The sequence below is a fragment of the Pholcus phalangioides genome, unplaced genomic scaffold, assembly GCF_987345545.1.
Source record: "Pholcus phalangioides strain wild (caught in Gottingen) unplaced genomic scaffold, Ppha-v1.0 ptg000039l_1, whole genome shotgun sequence".
Lineage (NCBI taxonomy): Eukaryota > Metazoa > Arthropoda > Arachnida > Araneae > Pholcidae > Pholcus > Pholcus phalangioides.
The window spans coordinates 4199657-4221249 of NW_028301625.1; the positions used below are offsets into that span (position 1 = coordinate 4199657).

General features: G+C 36.5%; 1 protein-coding gene across 4 annotated transcripts in view; it reads left to right on the plus strand.

Annotated features, from left to right (window-relative positions):
• The first annotated feature begins 3423 nt into the window (after window positions 1-3423).
• Window positions 3424-21593, plus strand: part of Vha100-1 (V-type ATPase subunit a family protein Vha100-1) — a 167005-nt gene continuing 148835 nt past the window's right edge. For 3 of the 4 annotated variants that reach the window (XM_089253436.1, XM_089253438.1, XM_089253439.1), the window contains exon 1: window positions 3447-3715. In XM_089253436.1, the coding sequence (XP_089109562.1) occupies window positions 3602-3715 (114 nt within the window). In that variant the 5' untranslated portion in view covers window positions 3447-3601. Of the gene's footprint in view, window positions 3716-21593 lie in introns of all 4 variants that reach the window. The other variant, XM_089253437.1, reaches the window with a different exon arrangement.

Genomic DNA, 21593 nt, shown 5'->3' on the forward strand with positions numbered 1-21593 from the left:
GGATTTCCAAAATTACCGGAAAAAATGGGAATGTCCAGTAAGATACGGTCGCCGCAGTGATGTGTAGGCTGACCATATTTCCTCAAAAAAAAAAAGAAAAAAATACTGCAAATCAATATCCCAAATACACAAAATCGCCAATCATTGCCAAAAATGTTGCCAAAGGTAAGCAAGATTGCTAATTATTCCTAAAAATCACCGAATATTGCCAAGCACGAGAAGCACTACTGTAAATTGCAGTGAATTAAAATGAATTCTACGTGATAAATGCTTTTTATATATTTTTAACATACATAACAAATATGGGGATGAACATTCATATTTTTCGTCATAATTATCATAATATAATTTTTAAGTTGGGGAAATAATTTTTGTTCTTGATTTTAATAAAGAAAACAAAAATTCGAACAGGTTTGTTTTAAAAGACGCTGGAAAAAATGGCAAAAAAAAGTTGGTTAAGGCGCCTGTAGAGAAGCGGACGTATTCATCGTCCTCCATCTTGAAGTGCCAAAACCAGTTTTCTGTTCAAAGAGACATCTCGTTTAAAAAGGCAAGAAAAGGAACAGCAATTGGTTATTGTCGACAATACTGACATCGCACTTCACCAAAAATTGGTTATGGTGCCTGGAATATGCCGAATGGACTCATTCAACACCACACTACTAAAGATATTTCTAGTGTGCTATTGACTCATCGCCCTTCATCTTAGAGCGTCTAAACCAGTTTTCTGTTCAAAGTGACGTCTAATCCTTAACTCCCTTTCGACAAAAAAATTATTTCCTTAACAAAACTGGTATCCTCATTCACGTTAGAAATTAGAAGGGCAAAAAAATATTAATGGCAGTTAGATTTCACTTTCACACTCACCTTCTCTATTCCTCATATTCCATATTTATTCTCTTTCTCTCTCTTATGAATATATGATAGAAAGATATATATATATAATATATATTTCTATCATATAATACATCATATACTATTATATATGGAGGAAAAAAAGACAATAAACAGGAGTATAAAAAGAACGGGAAGGGTTAAAAAAACGGCATAGGCAACAGCTATTAGCTGTAGCGTTGATACTGACGTCACACTTCGCACAAATATGACGAATGAGCCGGTTTGGGATTTCCTTGGAGTTCTAAAGATAGTGGATTCAAGTGGACTAGATTTCACCACGTCTCCTGAGACGAACCAGCTTATATCTCCTTAGGGGACAGAGCGGGGGTCACAGTTGGTCTGGAGAGAGAGGACTAAATTTCAAGGAGCCCTAAAGGCAGTACACTGAGCTATATAGAAACTGGAGTGAAGACTCCCTATACAATAACAAGGATGTGCGCGAGCCGACGCGGAGGAATACAAAAACGGGCGTGACAGAGCGAAATAGGCAAAACATTGCCGATTTCAGCATGTAAACCATAGTTTCCCAACCTTTTTTGTCCCACCGCCCACTTCTTCAGAATATTTTTTCTCTCAGCGCCCCCCCAACGCAATCTAACCCATAGAATCCTATGCTACACCCCCTTCCCGCTTCTACCCCCCTAGCTTCTACTCCCCCTGGAACATTCCATCGCCCCCCAGGGGGAGTTAACGCCCACGTTGGGAATCACATGTAAACTATGGGGTAACTTCCATCTTTAGTATTTTTTTCCATTGTTTTCATATTGTTTCATTAGTATAGCTGTCCATCTGCACATACACAAATGGTGATATCGTGTTCTGCCTATAATTGCGCGAACCGATGGGGAAAGTTAAAGGAAGATGGGGAAATACAAACTTCGGTTTCATAGGTAAGTGCACGTGGTTTTATATTAAAAGATGCATTGATTTTTATATCACAAATGTGAAATTAAACGCATGTAGTTTTCATTTCTCATTCAATTTTTGTTTAATGAGCATAATTCAAAATAAAATAATTTCGTATGGATTATAAACTTCATAAATATTTTTTCGAAATCGTGTAGAAATTGCTTATTGCTATTTGGGTTAGAATTTTCATGACAGACAAACTGTCAAAATATGCTCCATAAAAAAATGCATTTATGTCCTAAAAAAACTGAAAATGCCTTGAATAACTATAATTATGCCGTATAAATCAAAGAAACGACCTAAACATTTCTATTTATAGTAAAATTAATTTTGGGAAAATAATTAATAAAATAATATATAAAATAATTGTGAAAATGCCTGTTTAATACAGTTTTTTTGCATAGTTCCAAGTTCATTTAAATTCTAATCTATCGTCTGTGAAATATCCTTTATTGGGCTACCGCCTGGTCATCTTCCTTAATGTGGTGATTACTGTTGAGCTATGTATGTAATATTGCAAAGTATGTAATATTACAAATAATCAGAGGAAACATTTTTAGGTTCTTGTATCCTTGAAATGTGAGAAAACATGACAGCTGTAGAGTCATGAAGAAAAAAAAAAATCTAATTAAAATGTTAAAGAAGTTCTTATATGCTGTGAATAATTGCATATGTTGGAGGAAAAAGGAATCCATTCAAATTTAGAGTTTTTCTGTATAAAGTACTAGACAAAAGTTTGCATTGTAACTAAATAATTATTTGATAGCAAACATATAAGTGCTCTTGTTAATTGTGATTGTAATATTCCAAATTATGCTCTCCGGACCTGTTTGTAAATTGTTGAAAAACTTGTGTGTATACATAATGTTGGGAAAAAAAATTCATTACAAATTTTTTTTTTCTCATTTTTATTTCATTTCTTGCATTGAAAGTTCTTTTTGAGCAGTTAATTCGCGGAAATATTCACTGCTTTGAATTTTCGAAGTGCAAGCCTTCACCAATATGAAAAATAGGATGTTAGAAATGTATGCTATTGTTTTTTATTTAAAAAAAAGTTCCGTGTTCAAGTTTTTTAAAAAAAAGAGTATTTTTCTTGAACGAAAGTATGTATTTATTTTTATAAATTTTTTTAAGACGAAGAATGCATAATTATTGTCGCAATGTGAAAAAAGAACGGGAATGCATAGTTCTCGTATTTTGTAATGCCATTGCATTAACACGTTCAGGGAATGTATTGCGTACTTCGTTCCAAAATGGTGTGATGCGGTCGCGTAGGGAGGTCACTCCATTTTCCTTATAGCCCAGTGAGCCAGTATGACAAAAATTGTGTGAAAATATGGGAACTAAGTTTCATTAAGAGTAATCTTTCAAGCGGCTTTGTACGGGAATGTCCGAAAAATATGGTTTACATGTTCATTCCAGTGATATGGTTACCCCCCCCGGCTTGCTTGAGCCAATGAAATACGCAATTCAAAAATTCTATTTCACTCTATCAAATAAAATGTTGTTTTTGATTTGATAATATTCTCTGATGAGTGGACATCAACCAATCGCAAGGTCTCTTTGAAAATTCATCCGCGAATCTCTTAAGGAATACGTATTTTTTTTTCTCCCATTATTGATCGATAGTAGGTCTCGGTCGTATCGGATAGTGACAGATATATTTGGTTTTTAAACGATGATCCGAAGATCGTTGTTCAATATTGCATAGTCGAATCACACCTTTTATGAAATAATTGTAATATTTCCCGTTTTAGAATCACAAAAATAATCTCACTCAATCAATTACGCAAAAATGAATTTATTTAGGAGTGAAGAAATGACACTATGTCAATTGTTTTTACAATCCGAATCAGCTTATGCATGTGTATCAGAATTAGGAGAGTTGGGTCTGGTACAATTTCGAGATGTAAGTATATTATATTTTACGATAAAACAGTTTCTTATAGCTATTTTCATCCTCAAAATAACTTGAATTCAATTCACTTATCAATCTATTAAAAACCACATCAAGCACTGTGTTTGAATTATGTTTGTTGTGATTACTTATGTTGGGTCAAGTGAATGAGCTGTTATAAACGAAATTAACAAGCTGTATTGACTAACACTTGCTTACTGTGGCAAAAAACTGTGTGTAGGTGATAGTAGCAGGGTCACAACTGCATACTTTGTCGCCCGGGGCATGCGGAAATTTTGGCGCCCTTTGTATGTAGAAGAAGCAGTTGAAGGGTGAATTCGGCGTCCCTTCTCGTCCAGCGCCCGAGGCACCAGACCTGCCTGCCCTCCCAGTTGCGGCACTGGAGAGAAGGGAGGTGTAGGACAGTTGCTTTCGTGCATAAATAAATTACTTAGTTTGCTCCTGTTTCTTCCTGTGTTTAAAGCGTTCAATGCTTAACATTTATTGCTAATAAAGTTTGGACAAAGAAGATTAACCTTATTATAAATTGAAAAAATAATTTTCCCTATTCAAAAGTAAATAAATTTCATTTATGCAATAACTTTTCGGTTTTATAACTTTTTGAATGCAACTTTGATGGGAAATAGAACATCTCTTAAATATATTGAGAAATTGACATTCAGCCTGAAAACTGTGCTTTGTATTTGAGACTTTTTTATGCTTTGATACAGCCTGAATTTAATTAGTTTGAGTGGATTGTTAGTTTGAAAATATTTGATAATGTTAAAATTAAATAACTTTCTTGTATTTAGAGGCATTCGTCTTTTATTCAGATTCTTTCATTGTTTTTTATAAATATGTAGTAATTTTTTTTTTTTTTGTTTTTGAAGAGATGATTTTTTCCTTTCTAACTTTTTATATATAGAATCATTATTTTATTTAAATCTAATCGTAGGAATATGATTTTTCAAAGCTTTATTAATATTGTGTTTATGATTTGAATAGTTATTTCAATTATAAATGTGGTTCAAATTTATTCCACTTCAGTGTAAAAACAATCGCTGATTTAAATCGGATACTTTTGATAATTCAAAAATTTTTTTTTGAATATTATGATTTTTTTTTCAATTTTTATGATGTAAAGTAAATAAGAGATATTAAGATTCATATTTTAAATATTTTGCACATTAATCAATATTTAAATAAATGCGATAGATTTTTTTAGTTAAGATTTAGGTTCTTAGAATTACTTCAGTTTTTCTCAGAAAATTGGAGATTTTACAAAAAGGGGTGTCTAGAGTCTCTTCCAAAAACTTTCTGATTGAGAAAGTAAAGTCATTAAAAAAAGTTTTAACTGTATGGAAAGATTTTTATCCTTGAAATGGAATTTGCCATATGCTTTTTTAGAAGTAGGCAATAGTACACTCACTATCTGTGGGGATAAATTGTCACAGTTGGGAAATAAGATATGTTTCTTTTCAAAAGTAGTAATCAAAAAAATTCACAACTCTGATTTTTCCCCTTCATGTTTTTTTGATATCATGTTACAACATAAGAGAAGTTTTTCATAGCTCCTAATAAACTTTTGTTCATTCATGATGTTTTTTTTCTTTCAAAGTTTATGGTATTACAGTGATATTTTATAAATATTTTTCTCCAGAATATTTAAGTTCATTAAATTAATGAATGTTAATTGCATATATGACTGCGTTTGAATTTTTTTATCAAGTACAAATTTCAATTCTGTTTTAAACGTAGCATGATTTGTTCTTAGTTGACATTGGTGTGATAAATGGGATTTTTAGTAGTTTATTATGCTAATGGGAATTTTTAAAAGCAAGATCTCAAGAGTTTAATATAGTCTGCAAGTTAAATAAATGAGAACTAAAACTGTTATATGAAAACTATTTAATATCACTAATAAGTTAGCATTTTAAACTTCGAATTAAAAAATAAGTAAATATAGAATTTAAATTTAAAAAAATCTGATTCAAATAAGAAAAATCGAATTTATCTTCTTTTTTTTTAAAATAGTGATTTTTTTTAAAATAAACCATGGACTTAATAAAGGATAAAATTAACAAATTTTATAACAATTTTCCCTCTGTGTATAAATAAATGCCTGTTCTATGCACATGACTATGCATTTATTTTATCATTTATCAAGTTGAATATTGTCGGAAAAATTTGTATGCTTATCATTAGAATTTAACATTGTTCTCAGTCATATTTTTAAAGAGAATATTTAAACCACTAACTGTTAATGAAATAAAAATTAAATTGTTTTATTCTACATAAGTTGATATATTAAGGTGAAAATTAAAAAAAGTAAAAAATCTGATTTTTTAAATTTTTATCAACCCTGGTTCAATTTTAATGAAATTTTTAGTTATTGTCCCACTCTTCCCATATAGGAGGAACGATGGGACAAATTGTTTGTAAATTTAAATTTCTTCTAAAAAGTAGATTATTACTTATTTTAGAGTGCAATTTAAAGTTTTCTTATCACAAAAGTGATAAGGTTCATGATTTATTAATTACAATATTTTATATCTTACAGTATTAAAATATATACCGTAATTTCACAGTTATGGTCCAAACTCCCGTGCTCACTAAAACATCGATAATCGAAATGCTAACAACATCTAGTGAACTATTTAATTACTAAAGCAAAAAGCATTGATAGCGTAATATGGAGATGTGGTTAGGAGACGCCCTCTCTCTGATACTTTCCCATGAATCAGCTGTTTATTGGGGATTATGTTTTTCAAGTTATCTTGTCAGCTGCAAACTTTCTCTGCTACAAGTTACTACAACACGCTGTTCTGCGCTATTGATGTTCTGTATTACAGTTAATTTAGTATTTACATATGTTTAATAAACATTTTTACTGTTGCATGCTTAAAAAATAATTATAGGAAAAATAATAGAAAATTGTACTTTCTGTTTTCAACTATGGTCCAACCATTTTTATAGACCATAATTTTTAAGTTTTTTTGGTAGTCTGAAAATCACTCGTCGATGATTCCCCATGTCACATTTGAACCCCTCATGACCCCCTTGGGGGATGAATTTTCAGAAATCCTGTCTTAGTGGGTATTTACATTATAAAATACAATATTGACTATATTTTATATTTATGCCTTCAGCGATTTTGGCTCAGTGATGATTGCTCCATATAACCTCTGAACCCCCCCTCCCTAAGGGCAGTGGCGTAGCAAGGTTTTGGTCCATGGGGGAGCGAAATTGTGAAAGGTGCCATTTTTTCGTTTGTGCTTAAGGTCCAAACTTGAAATGCATTAGTGGAAAGAACTTTAAATTTCCCAATTTAAAAAAATCAAATTTATTTTGTTTTCAGTTGATGTTATTTTTCAAATTAAATTAATTACCTTTCAATTGATTAATTTATTTTAATTTTTTAATTAATTTTAAATTCCATTTTATGTTTTGTGTACGTATACAAATGCAAACACCAAAACAACTGGTAAGTCACCCTAAAAGGTAGTTGGGAAAAAAATTTAGATTAAAATATAAAAAATGATAAGGACAAAATAAAAAATATATATATATAAAAAGGAGAAAAAATATTTTTCTCTCTCTCTCTTTCTCTAAAATTATTCCAAGATATGAAAGTACAGATAAATCTTCATGCTTTTCTATTTAATTTCTTTTATCATGTTTCACTCTTATCGTAAGCATGTATCACATGTACAGTACTTCTACTCAATCGTGCATGTACTTCCAAGACTCTTATGGAATTTCTAACAAATCAATTCATGCTGGAAAGTTCTTTCTTATATTATACGGGACCATAACGTATATATGATGTCATAATTCTGTATGGTTTCAGTTTGAGAAGTTCTGATATCTGTCTATCAGATGCCTGAAGTTTCACGTTATGTAAATATCACGGTAAAAGCCTACGGGAAGGCTTCCCAAACGAAAGATCGGTTAGCATTCAAACCTAGAATTTTTTTAAAAAAAGACTCGTTTCTCAGTCAACCGCCACTGTGCCACTAGTGGGGTTCAAACCGGGATGAATCCATCATGATGCCCACACGATCGCAGTGGTTATCACATACTACTAGATTGCATGCGCACAAGCAGAGGGTGGCCTGTATCCAAAAAGGTTTAGGAACCACTGCTTCAAACAAATTAGTGTGCGCCAGAAATTGTCATATGTGTCCGTAATCTATTTAACACTAGAACCGCTGCACTTTCGGTATACCTAAAACCGCGGACTAGGTCAAATTGACCCACACTGTGAAAAACAGTGTTTCATAGCGAAAACAGAAATTTATTATCGATTCCTGGGATTTTCCCCCCTACTCTTATTCAATGTTGTTCAATTACATATTCATAATGGAAAATTATATTTGTTTATGAATATAAAATGAGCTTCGAAATTAGCTAAAAAATTATGTAATTCTGTAAAAATAAGATTTAGTATACATTATTTACTATATTCAGTCCAAAAACATTTTTCAGTTATCCCATAATATGACAGAGATGTAAAATAATCACGTCAAATTAAGTATGAGAAAGTCTATAATATGATACTGTCAAATAAGTATTGATTTCTTACTGATAAGTGGAATTTATGATGATTGAGCAATTTCTTTTTTCATTATTCTTGCACATTCATCGCAGGTTGAAGTTCTACAACCCATGTAAAAATTAACAGTTTTGTTTCCACAATTTTATGTTATCTGACATCAGACTCGTTTATTTTTATTTATTACTCTTATTATTTTGATCGCTCATGAACAGTTACATGATCAAGAGCGCACGAACGTTTCCTATTGCGCAAGGGCAATGCGTATGATGAATGCAGCTCTTCAATAAGATTTTAGACGAACTGCTTTCGAAAAATAGTTCTGGCCTTCTGTACTGCTCTACAAAATACAGGAATTTTTTATAGTGAGATCCAGGATGTTGTAGAAAACGTCTATAATGCCATCTTCCACGAATATTTTCTGGGCATTTGATCGCTACAACAGTGATCGTTATACTTTTGAATTGTAGTGTGAAATACACTCATGTCCATAAATTAAGGATAATTCAGAATCACACGGAAATCGAAATCTAAAGTTAAAATTTCACCTGTAGAATTATCACACACATCTGCAAGAATTATTTGCAAATTTCAGGAAGCCACCAGATGATGCCGATAGTACATCACAATGACGAGAGTGTAAGATGGGGGTATATAAGGAATGGGGGCAAAGAAGTAAAATTGTTCACAAGAGTTCTGTAAGGCGCTCAGTGCCATAAACGAATAGTTATGACACAGAGGACGCATGTGGATGATTTTTTATGTCGTAGAATTATCGGCCGCCTGGAATGTGGGCGTACTCAGATGGAAGTATCCGAGGAACTTGGAATTGCCCAAAGTGTCATCTCTAGGCTTTGGCAGCGATTCCAAGATAACGGAAATGTCAGTAGACGTTACAGTACAGGTCGCCCCCGAGTTACAACGCCGAATGAAGACCGGTATTTGGCAGTAACTGCCAAAAGAAGCAGACGGAGCACAGCATCCGACCTGTCTCGTCAGCTATCTGCAGCCACGGGTATACCACCTGCATGCTGCACCACCTGCATACGGTGGTGCAGCATTGCTCGTTTGGGGTGGAATTATACTGGGTTCCAGAATAGATCTGCATGTTCAAACCGGAACCATGAAAGCCCAAATTTATCGGGACATCATTCTGGAACAACATGTACGTTTGTTTAGGGGTGCCATGGGTGCAGAATTTGTGTTTATGGATGACAACGCCGTCCTTACCGAGCAAACATCGTAAATGAATGCCTTGAATCTGAGGATATAACCCGTATGGAATAGCCAGCATTCTCACCTGACTTGAATCCGATAGAGCATGTGTGGGACATGCTTGGCCGACGAGTTGCAGCCCGTCAACCACCTCCTACATGTGTACCGGAACTTCGGAGAGCATTGCTTGCTGAGTGGAGTGATCTTCCCGAAGATCAGATCGATAATTTGATACTCAGCATGCCTAGGCGTTGTACGGACTGTATTTCATCGCATGGGAGACATACAATGTATTAACCATCATACCAACCATGTAGTAGTAAGTTTTTGTGAAGGAGATATTTTTTACAATTGCTCCAGGGAGCAAAAATCGTAGTTTTTATGAATGGTATCATACATACACCATCGTTTTTGTTCTTTATCTTTTGTTTAATAAATGGGCTTTATGAATAAGTAACGTTTGTTTTGTTTCTGAACCTTTATTTGCCGGAGCTGGCATTATCCTTAATTTATGGACATGAGTGTAGTTTCTATGTGTGTGGAAGCTTTTTGGGACTACTACTGCAAATATCGACTGCCAGATGAAGCGTGCTGAATAATGAAAAGTTTATAATGTTCTTCCCTTGATAAATTGTCATTGTGGCATCATTGTTCCATACAACTGTTGTTTCACTATCTTTATTGCGTCAGATAATATTGCTCTTCGATTTCGTCTCACCGTCTCTACTAAGCTCGTATTTTTTGGCTTTTAGTATTTGAGCCAGCTTCAGTGTAGTGAAAAAAGTGTCTGTCGAGGCATTTCTGCCCTTGCTCTCAAATGGCTTGATCAGTTGCATCACTATATGCTCTGAAAGAGAGATTCGTTGGATGCTAATACTTCCCGAGATTTGGAAAAAACGTATTTGGTGCAGGCCAGAATTTTATTCTTTTTCTGTGGCATCGTTTGCCTCCAGAAATTTCAACTACAAGTTTTTTCTATAGTTAAACTTTTACACTCCCAAAATCTTTTTTGAGTCCCGTCAGAATTCCTGGTATTCAAGTTTACAAAGGAAAAAAAATATTTAGCTCTACTTGTGTGTGTGTACCATTCCTCCATTAAAGAAAAGATAATCTGCTCTGACAATGTATTGGCTTTGACCTTGAAAGACCTTTATTCTTCACTATTTTCATTTAGAAATACTTTTTAGAAAGGGTAACCACTTCCAAGAAAATTCTACTCCCCCCTTTTCTTATAGAATAGTACGTTGGGTAAAATGACCCAAACCGCGGTTCTAGGTGTAAGTGCTTATAACTCAGAAACACGAAATGTGAAGATAATAAAATTTTCGTGAATTAATATTTATATCATATCATGAAAAGTCACGAAATTTGTTTAACATTTGCTAATAAGTTTTCGAGATAAATGAAAACGAAGTTTGATTTGGGTCAAATTGACCCACTCCGCAGTTCTAGTGTTAAGTATCTCTCTTAGGTGTGTTTGTAATGCCACTGCTCATCTTTCGAATCGAAGTGAAAGTGGCAGGTGTATGTGATTGAAATATTTTTTTTAATGTTTTATTATCTACCGGCTTCCTTTGAAGATGCTATTTAAAGGGGAGTTCTCTCTGCTCGAACTAGAAAAACTTAAAAAGGCATTGTGCCTAGTATATGTATATTTATTTCTAGTATAATAAATTCATGTGATGTGTTTTATAACAAATCAGAGAAGATTGAAAATATATGAGTGATGAACGGTACTGACTAGCGCGGGGGGGGGGGGGGGGGGGCTCTCTAACTTTTTCCATCCACGATGCACCGTTACTTAAATCAATGCTTGCCCGCGGCTGCCCAGAGCAGTTTAACGAAGAATCTCTTTGAAAAACCTTCGGGATGCTCTGCGGTGCTCCCGACAAAGGTTGGTGATGCACAGTTTGAGAACCCTCCGGACTAATAAGTTCTTGGATTTTTCTCCCTCTTAATTTGACCAGAGGGCATTTGGGTAAATTCTGGCAAACCTCACGACACCATAGTTCATATTGGAAAGTATTGTAAGCCCTGGGAGATAAGTGCTAATTGAAAAACACCAGATAATCTTTTAAGAGTAGACTCAACGGTTCGTGGACACTTTTTGTTTTTCTCTGAAATAGTATACGTATGTATCTTCAGTTACTTTTAAACTTTCCTTGTAATACATGGACAATTCCAGGCCCGGTCCAGGTGCCACAAGTGCAAGAGGACTTCATGAAGATGAGATCCAGTTAAAATTTTCGAGAGTGAACTGTTAGACAGGCATTTCTGAACAGGTAGAGGGCCTCAGAAAAGGCCTTTTGATGCTCGGCCCTGTGTAGACCACCAATGTGTTGTTGTGGGAAATAACGAAACAAATAACATCCGGAATTCTGCTTTAAAAAGCGACGAGTATATATATATATAGTGCATTTTTATTATTTTATTTCAGAAATATTCAACGGATTCTCAAAGTGCGTGTGCTCATGGCTCATCGCCACCCTTTTTTTGAGGGACGTCTCAACAGCGTGCTTATTCAGTTCTTTGTGGTGGGTTTTCTTTTTACATTAGACCAGGAGGTTCTCCAACTGTGCACCGCGACACCCTGCAGGGTTCGCACATCTTTACAAACTCGTTAAAAACTCCTAACTTTTCATTTCCCTCTTCATAACTCCTTACTTTTTGCAGCCACGCCTGAAAAAGTCCTTTTTTTTTTCTCTGAAGGGATGATCTTTCTTAGAATAGGCATTCCCCATGGTGATGAATAGCATTGCCTAGAAAAATAAGAGGAAGCTTCCCCCGAATATAAAGAGGAAGAAAAGAGAAGAAAAAAAACGCTCTCTCCCTTTGTAATAGGAAATGTGAAAGCAGGGGATGGGATTGGAACATCCAATGGTTGTGCATACCTGCCAACCGTTACGATTTTGTCGTATTTAGTAAATTAATACGATTATACGCTTTTGCTTCTAAAAATATGATTTTTTACCGAATCGCTAGTTTTGACGTGTTTTCCTGCCTATGTCGCAAACTGGTCATCGTTGGAAATCGATGGTCCGTAGAACGACATCACTCCGCTGAACCAGTAGCCGAAAATTCCCCCATGCCCAGTGGTGAGAAAGTATTTTAAGTTTTTACTTATGCGGCGAAACGATGTCTCGAACCTCCTATATTACGCAGTATACTGAGTGCAGACCTTTCCTATTTTTCCTACTTTCGTCGCAATCGTCTTTTTTTTTACTGCAATTCTCTCCTATTCCTATTTTATCCCTCCTTCCCATTTGCTTACAGCCAATATCTCACTACGAAAATTCCGAGAAACCGCAATGTCACTGCTTTCCGCAGTTTTTTTGACGTGTTTTATTCACATTACAACTCGCTACTGAAAAAGAAGAAAGGAAAAAAAATTTCAGTTCCACTGGAGTAAGGGACGATGACAAACGTATCTTTTCACTGCCGCGCCTTAAAGTGCTAAAAACTGAAGTCCAGTGGGGAAAGCGAATCTGTTTCGCAGATTGGTTGCCGTAAATAAAAAGGCAAAAAAAAAGAGGAACAGGCTCTATCCACACACAAGAGATTGAGAATGGGTTTATCTCTCCTGGGATCCCGTAACGAGCGTTCATCCCTGAAGCCAGGTTTTCCTAGGAGTAGGCTTTTTGCGCCGCGTGAACCCAACTGGATCATTTCGTTTCGGCAGAAATGATTTACATAATGACGTTACGCATTTGCCTTTTCCAAGCGTGGCGCATCGGCTCAGGACGGCTATATAGTATATGGCCCTGGCGTCATATACTCTATCGGCTGCATGCTCCGGTTTAAAGGAAAGAGACACAACACGAAAATGAAGGGAAGATCGCTGAAACGCGCTTCACACGACGCTTAATTCCTCCAGAAGCAGTCTGCCAATCACGTCCGATGTATTGCGCTCTGTAGGAAAACAGTCGTACTGCTTTTCATATTGATGAATAGACGGCGTGTCGCGCTGGGTGATTCATGTTGCACGTGACAGAGAATACCTACTAGTAAAACTCAGCATTTAAAAGTGACAGCCCGAGCCACATCTGGTTTTACAGGAGGGGGGGGGGGGGAGCCGATCAGCCGCTATAGCTGAACCCACTTTTTTTAACCTTCAGAAAATAACTTCCGGGTATCTTTATGTTAGGGGTCATTCAAGTATTATGTCAGCATGGATGGGGGATTTTCGATTTGCTGACTTGATGACGTGGAGGGTGGGGGGGGGGGTGGATGATTCTTACGTCATCAACCACCCTTTATAAAAAATATGAAATATTCTTAATGGCGTCTTACTCGGTGCGCGAAAAACGAGTAAAACTTTTCACTAGTTTGTGGGCACCTGAACTAACATTCTCCCTATTGAGTCCCCTACAGAGCCACTCTAGTGATCTGCAAATACTTAGCGGATCCAAATGCTCTGGAGCTGTGCCGAGCGTCATATAAGTGATCTGTGATTATGCCGCAGATCACTTAAGTAATCTGGGAATGTGCCGCAGATAACTTGAGTGATGTAGAACCGCACTGGTGGCAGGACCAATGCTCTAAAACTTTGTCACATGTCACTCAAGGGATCGCTTAATGTGCCACAGATCGCTTAAATGGTCTGGAATTGTGCCACGAGTCACTTAAGCGATCTTTAAATGTGTCACTTGGTTCATTGTTACAAAAATAGATTTTGGGACAGGCCACATCATAACGCCAGGGCCACATTTGGTCTGCACAGGCCGAATGTTTACCGCGGGTCAAGGGTTACCAAGGGCTTAGAGAGGTAGGGTCGCAATTTTGGGTTCTTGGCCTTCAAATAGCATTGAAATTAACAAAAATTGATTATAATAACATATAAAGATATTGTTTTGAAATTGTAAAAAATATTTTTACAATTCTTTTAAAAAATATTTTGTGGATTAAAAGAATAAATTTTTGATCATCTGGGGGGAAGCCCCTAATTCAGATTCCACCAATAAGCGTTAGGAGGAAGGGGGCAGAGCGCTGACAGGGGGAGGGTGAGAGTTTTGCTGACTTTTTCTGACAAGAGGGGCGAGTCAAAAATTGCTGAAAATTTGCTGTCGTAATACTTGAACAGCCCCTTATTTTAAAGCATACATGTGCTCAATACATGGCCTAAATGTGGCCTGCCTCAAGTCGCTCGTGGCAAATTCTTACTGCAATTGAGCGGCCCGCGGCACATTCCCAGATTGTTTGAGTGAGTGATTTCCGGGGGGAGGGGTCTTTCTTTCTTTCAAACCAAGCACAACTCAGGTCTATTACCATCTATGGGCAATTTACTATCTAGGAAGTTGTGCTGGAAGTGTGTGTGCCTAGAGTTGCTGCAAATATAAATAATTTTGTAAGAAAAATCTTCGTCGGCTGTGGTTTTTATTTTGAATAATTGGAGGGGAAATGAATATCACTTTTAGAATTTTTATAATTCATGTGATGCTGTTACGAGTTATATTTTTGACCGAAACTTGAAAGTTTTAGAATACTTTAGTGACGACAGAAAGCATGTATGTGGATTGATTATTTTATGAATTCTTATGATGCTGGGTAACAAATCAAAACTTGTAATTTTTGAAGTACTTCTGCGTCTATATTTTTGAGAAGAGGGAAAGTTTGTTTGCAAATTAAAAATAAATTTACATATGTGCCCCGCCCTTTTTTTTGCTGTGAAACTTGTAAGTTATGAAGTTTGCCATGACTCCTTAAAAACTGCTTGAAACTCCTTAAAAAGTCCTTACTTTCCATTTTGAAAATTTTGTATGAACCCTGCCCTGGTGCGCCTCCAATCTTCGTCAGGGCCACCACGGAGTGGTGACACTGACAAAGATTTTTCGAAAATAGTTTTTGTTAAACAGCTTTAGGGAGCAGGCGGAGCTCGCGGATAAGTATTGAATAGGGGAAAGGGACACCTCGGGTGGAAAAAGTTTGAGAACCCCCTGCATCAGGCAATTCTGGGAAGTCACGGATAAATTATGATGAGGTTGGGGGGGGGGGCACAGGTGCCAAAAGTTTAAGAAATACTGGGATTAATTGGAGGGGAGATATACGTGTCACACCGGCCATAACTTTTCCAGGAACCAGGAAATAATTTCTCCGATTTGGCACCCTGCTTTATATGCATAATGATGAAACAAACAGTGATTCATAGGAAAGAGAAACTACGGCATGAAAAAAGACTATGTGTCTGAAAAAGTCACATTTTAACATAAAACTATGCACTATCACCATATGATATAGCACAATATATTGCTGTACAAATATATATAGAGTGACTATAATTTCCACTCCCATTCTCTACATATCAAAGTGCTATTGACCCAAAATTATAGGTTTTTATTTACCCACCATTAAGGAAAACTCTTCCAGAACCCTCTTTTGTGCCCCAAAATCTTGGGTTTCTTAGGGCTCAAAAGCTCGTAGCTGTTTTCCACCTTTTCTTAGTCTTTGGCACTGCCCTATATGCAAACTAGTAACTTTTGCCAAGGCACCTGCAGATAATGTGGCATTTCTAGGCGTTATGAATCTAGCTAAGTCCCCTCCCCCATACATGAAGTGGTATTTCTAGGAGCTCAAGCTCTACCCAAGGCGCCCAAAGAAAAGGCGATATTTCTGGCAGCTTGAATCCTAGCCATTATTTTATATGTTCAGTGGTCTGTACACAATAGGTTCCCATGCCTAATTTCTTCAAAAGGCGCCTTAGTCAATGCTTGTGGTGGCCCTTCAGAACAGAATGAGCATTACATGAACGCCATATCCTCACACGTATGAAAGGTATTTCTAGGAGCTCTACCGAGAACGACCAATAGCAAGAGAAAAAAGTTAGAGCTAGAAGCGGGCAAGATTCTGCCCTTTAATAAAGGTGGGGAACAGAGGCTGATCTGAACATGCTTCCAGATGGAAGAGCTTGAGAGCAATTGTCAAAAATGGTAATGAAAAAACCTCCACTTTTTTTTTCTTCTCTTAAGGGTTAGTACAAACCCAATAACTGTGAAACTGCAAGAGGCGCAAATATAAATGTAGATTTTTTTTTTCCTTATTCATCATTTTAGTCAATGAAGGTGGAAAATGAAAAAGTCAATATTTTTTAAAGATCAAAAGTCATTTAGAAAAATAGGCGCCAATGTAGGCAAAATTTTGACTGGGGGAGCAATCGCTCCCTGTGCTCCCCCCCTGGCTACGCCACTGCTTAAGGGCCCTGAATTTTGGAAAATCCCTTCTTGGTGAATCCCTACATTATAATAAAAAAATACTGACCAAATTAATATGACTCCCCTTAGCGGTTGAATTTCAAAAAGCCCTATAGAGTAAAATATACTTGTAGGTATCGGGGGGCACCAAAACTATTCAAGTGCTTAGGGCCTGCAATCGTCTTAATACGGCCCTGAGTGAACGCCGTACGTGGATAACGTTGTTTAATAAAAGTATTCTTTTTAAGTTTAAAAAATTAAAAGATTAAAAATTAAAAAAAAAAATTTTAATTATATTTTTTAAATTTTAAAAATTTAAAAACAAAAAAATTAAAATTTTTAAATTAAATTTAAAAGTTATTAAAGCATGTAGTCAATTAAATATTCGTAATGAACAGAACGGCTTATAATTTTGGTCCCGTCAGTGGCCGTTGTTGACAGGTTTTATTGTATAAAATTGTAACGTATGGACAAAAAGCAGTTAAAGTTGCTATATCTTAATCTCAGAAGGAAACAAAGGGATAGACGTATGTGGGTAGATCATATTTGATGAACAGGGACCCTCATATGGTGTTTATAGGGTATTTATGGCAAAATAATTTAAAAAATTCCGTGCAAAATCATCTTTAAAAAGTAGCCAAAGATGCGGACGAATTCGCTCCGCATCCGCATCGTGTGAATAGCTCAGAATAAACCTATTGTCAAAACTTCTATGTGCGGATGCGGAGCCCGCACTTAGGTTTTGACACATGTGGACGACGTCCGGACCTGCATGAACATTTCCTAGGTGGAGAGATATTTCGGCTCATCTGAAAGGCTCAGTATATTCCAATTGTTGAAACTTCTTCCGGACCCACATCCGCTCTGTGTGAAAGGCCTCTTAACCATCCAGTTGACTCTTGCCACTTTCCTGATCTCGTCAATCTATCTTGCGTGAGGACGCCTTCTCGGACATTTAACACCACGGGGGTACCACTCTAGAATACTTGTGGTCCATCTGTTGTCCTGTCTTCTTGCAATATGTCCAGCCCATTTCCATTTCAAAAGTTTGATTCTTTCCATGATATCATATACCTTTGTGTGGTTCCTTATCCAAGTGATTCATTTTCTGTCTCTTCTTGTGATGTCTAACATACATCTTTCCATACTCCTTTGCGTTGTCTGTAGCCTTTGTATCATCTTGCTTGTGAGTGTCCATGTTTCAGCTCCATAAGTCAGTGCTGGTAGCACACACTGGTTAAAAACTTTTCGTTTCAGACATAATGGCATGTGACTCTTCAGAATTACGCAGTTTTTGCCAAAAGTGCTCCATCCAATCCTGATCCTTCTGTTTATTTCATTAATGATTCCCTTATCCATGGTGATTTCTTGTCCCAGGTATACATAGCTTTCTACTTCTATCTCTGTGTTGTTGAGCAAGATTGTCCTCTTCAACGCTAACAGGTTGAACATAACTTTAGTGTTGGTGTTTTTTCGTCGATTCATGCAAATTTAGTTTTACGTCACAAGAGTGGCGTTATTTTCTTCCCACAAGCCTTGTGTATATATACCTGTTTTTAGACTGAATAAATATACATTGCTCCCATTCGGTTTTTGACTCTGGATCGGTTTTTGTAGTTGTTTTCACTGATAGTTACGAACCATGAAAGTGGTCGATCCTCGACATTTAGTCTTTTGCAGATTCATTTTCAAGCCCACCTGAAGACTTGCCATAGCCAATTCTTGTATCCTTTTCTTCTAGTTTGTCTGGATTATTGCTGATAACAACAATGTCGTCTGCAAAACGCAAATGGTTGAGAAATTCTCCATTTATTTTAATTCCTTTTTTATCCCAATCCAGTTTTCTGAATACTTCTTCTAAAACAGCAGTAAAGAGTTTTGGTGAGATAGTATCACCCTGTCTGACTCCTTTTCCAAGTTTAATTTTTGCTTTTCCTTTATCCAAACGAATCAATGCAGTTGCTTTGTCATATATTTTCTTGATATTGATGTAAGTCTTCTCTACGCCAATTACATCTAGAGCTTTAACAACAGCAGATGTGAAGACAGAGTCAAATGCTTTCTCAAAATCAATGAAGACCATACACAATGGTAATTCGTATTCCATATGTCTCTCTATAAGTTCCCTGATTGTTTGGATGTGATTCATTGTACTAAATCCACTCCGAAATCCTCCCTGTTCTTTTGGTTGAGCTTCGTCCAATTTGGATTCAAGCCTCTATGTCAGTACTTTGGTGAAGATTTTATAAGTTACTGATAGGAGACTGATTGGTCGATAGTTCTTGATATCCTCTTTTTCACCCTTTTTGTAAAGAATCACCATCATTGCATTATTCCAATCTTCAGGTACATCCGATTTTGTGAGACAATTTGTGAACAAGGCAGCTAGCATACTGGCAAATTCTTCTCCTGCTTCTTTAATAATGTCTATTGAAATCCAATCTTCACCTGGTCATTTGCCTTTTTTCATACATCTTATAGCCTATTAGACTTCCTCTTTCAGCACAGGTGCTACTTGTATAAATTCGGCTTCATTTTCTTTTGTTTCTGCTCCCTTTCCTCTGTCCCGATCCTGTTCTTCGTGTTTGTATAGAGTATTATAAAATTCCTCAACAATACTAATGATTTCATTTCCATCTTTTCTTTTAAGTGCAAAATTTCCTTTCACCCAACACACAGTTTTCGTTTCGCTGACTTTAAGCTCCTATTATCTTCCAATGCTTTCTTTACAATATCGCAATTAAACTTCCCGACATCTTCTGTAATCCGCTTTCGTACTGCCTTGCAAAGTTCTGCATATTCCACTTTTGATTTAGGATCATTCTTCTTAATCTCAAATTCTCTCCGGTCTTTCATAGGTTTCTTTGTTTCTTCTGTTATTTTCTTCACCGGTTTGATTTCTTTTTCTCCAGCTACTTCTTTTAGGGTAGTGTTTTATGTTTTATTCATCATGGTGACATCTTGTTAATCCTCAGTTGTGTTATACAGCAAATCAAATCGGTTTTTCAGCTCTAACTGGAAGTTATATTGATGTTCTTGAAGCTTTACCATATCGATGACAGTTTTTCTATTTTTGATAAGTTTTGCTCTTTCTATTCTAGTGTTAAGCCTTATTCTGCATCTAACCAGTCGATGATCACTTCTTGTATTGAATTTGTTGAGAACACTGCAGTCTTGGATCATTTGCTTCTTATTAGATAGGATGTAGTCGATCGCACTAGTTGTTCCAGTTGGGCTTCTCCAGGTCCACTTTCTTTGGGGTTTTTTCTTAAAAAATGAATTCGTGATGCATAACTGCTCGCTTTGCAAATTCGACGAGTCGGTTTCCTCTGTTGTTTCGTACACCGTAACCATGACTTCCAACTGAGCTTTCACCATTTCTTCTGTTTCCAATTCTGGCATTGAAGTCACCCATTACTATCTTGATATGATGGTTTCCTTTACTATGCAGTTCATCTAGTTCTTCATAAAAATCTTCTTCCTCATAGTAGCTTGTTGTTGGTGCATAGATTTGTATAATCTGTATCCGGTATCTGCTTGATATTTGCATAACTAGCTTTGCAACTCTATCAGATGTACTATCTAACTCAACTATGTGATCTTTCCACTTTTTATGAATAAGAAATCCTACTCCACTGGTTCGTTCTTCCATTATCTGTTCCTCTGTAGTAAAATACATGTCCACTGGCAAGTTCAATTTTCTCCTCTCCTTTTCTTCTTATTTCACAGACGCCTAAGATGTCCCAATTTATTCTTTCTAGTTCTTTTTCCAGCTCCTGCAAACAATTTTCTGAAGAAAGAGATCTTCCGTTATACGTGGCCAAGGTCATCTTATGGTAGCCTGGTCCAACCCAGAGATTCTTAGCACCCTCTGTCTTCATGTCTTGCTGGTTGCTGCCGTAACCAGGTACACAGACTGCTGGGGACTGAGGGCCTTAGTTTATTGACAGAGTTCATATTTCTTTTTTAGAGGGTTTTTGACCATAATCCTCCACGCTGGCCAGTGCGGGTTGGAGGAAACCCATACGCATCCATTCACCATGTGTTAAGCATGGCTACTTACAGGCTGCACCACGAGAAGGTGCAGATTGGACTTTGAGCCTCTACTCCTAGTCGATTCCTTCTAGTCCTCATGAGAGGCAATTAAAGGGTCTTCTCCTAGTTAACAAGTAACGACTATTCAACAGCCCTTTGTATATATATACCATTTTTAATGTATTTTCATTGACAGGCCTGATGATATGGTTGAAGTAGATTTTTTAAACTATGGTTCATAAGCGATTTATAACACGAAATATATGATCGACTATAGTTGGGACTTCATAACACAACTATGGTTCAAAATTTAATTTTGTGACGGTCAAGGCCGAACGTATTCACGAATATAGGTGGCGCGCCCGAGATTCGCTCTCGTGGCAGTCGTGTGCGACAGTGGTTCGAATGAAGTGATTGTGATGTCGCCCACGCGGTGTGTATGTTGTCGTAAGCCGGATTTTTTTCCCCCCAGATGTAAATTTTCAGTCCCTTGAAAATAAAAATATAGTGGTTTCAACCCTACGAGGCTACAATTTGATGCCCAACGTGAAATATGACGGTTTTTTTTCAACTCGAGGGAAATCGTCAGCATTCAGCCTGAACGTACCTACGAACTGGTAAGTGAAACTTTCGTCACGAATGTTCGTTTTCAACCTGAAAAGAACTCATGGCATCAGTTGTTTTGAATGTTCATCCGTGTTCGTTTTCAACCTGAAAAGAATTCATCGCATCGGCTGTTTCGAAATTCGTAGAAGTGTTCGTCAAGTGTGAAAATGTTCATCCGATGTTCGTTTTCCACCTGAAACGAAATTCGCGAAAGTGTTCATCGAGTGCGAAAATGTTTAATGTTCGTTTTTTTTATGTGGTTCCGCACGTCTCAAAAGTGTAGATTTTTTTTATT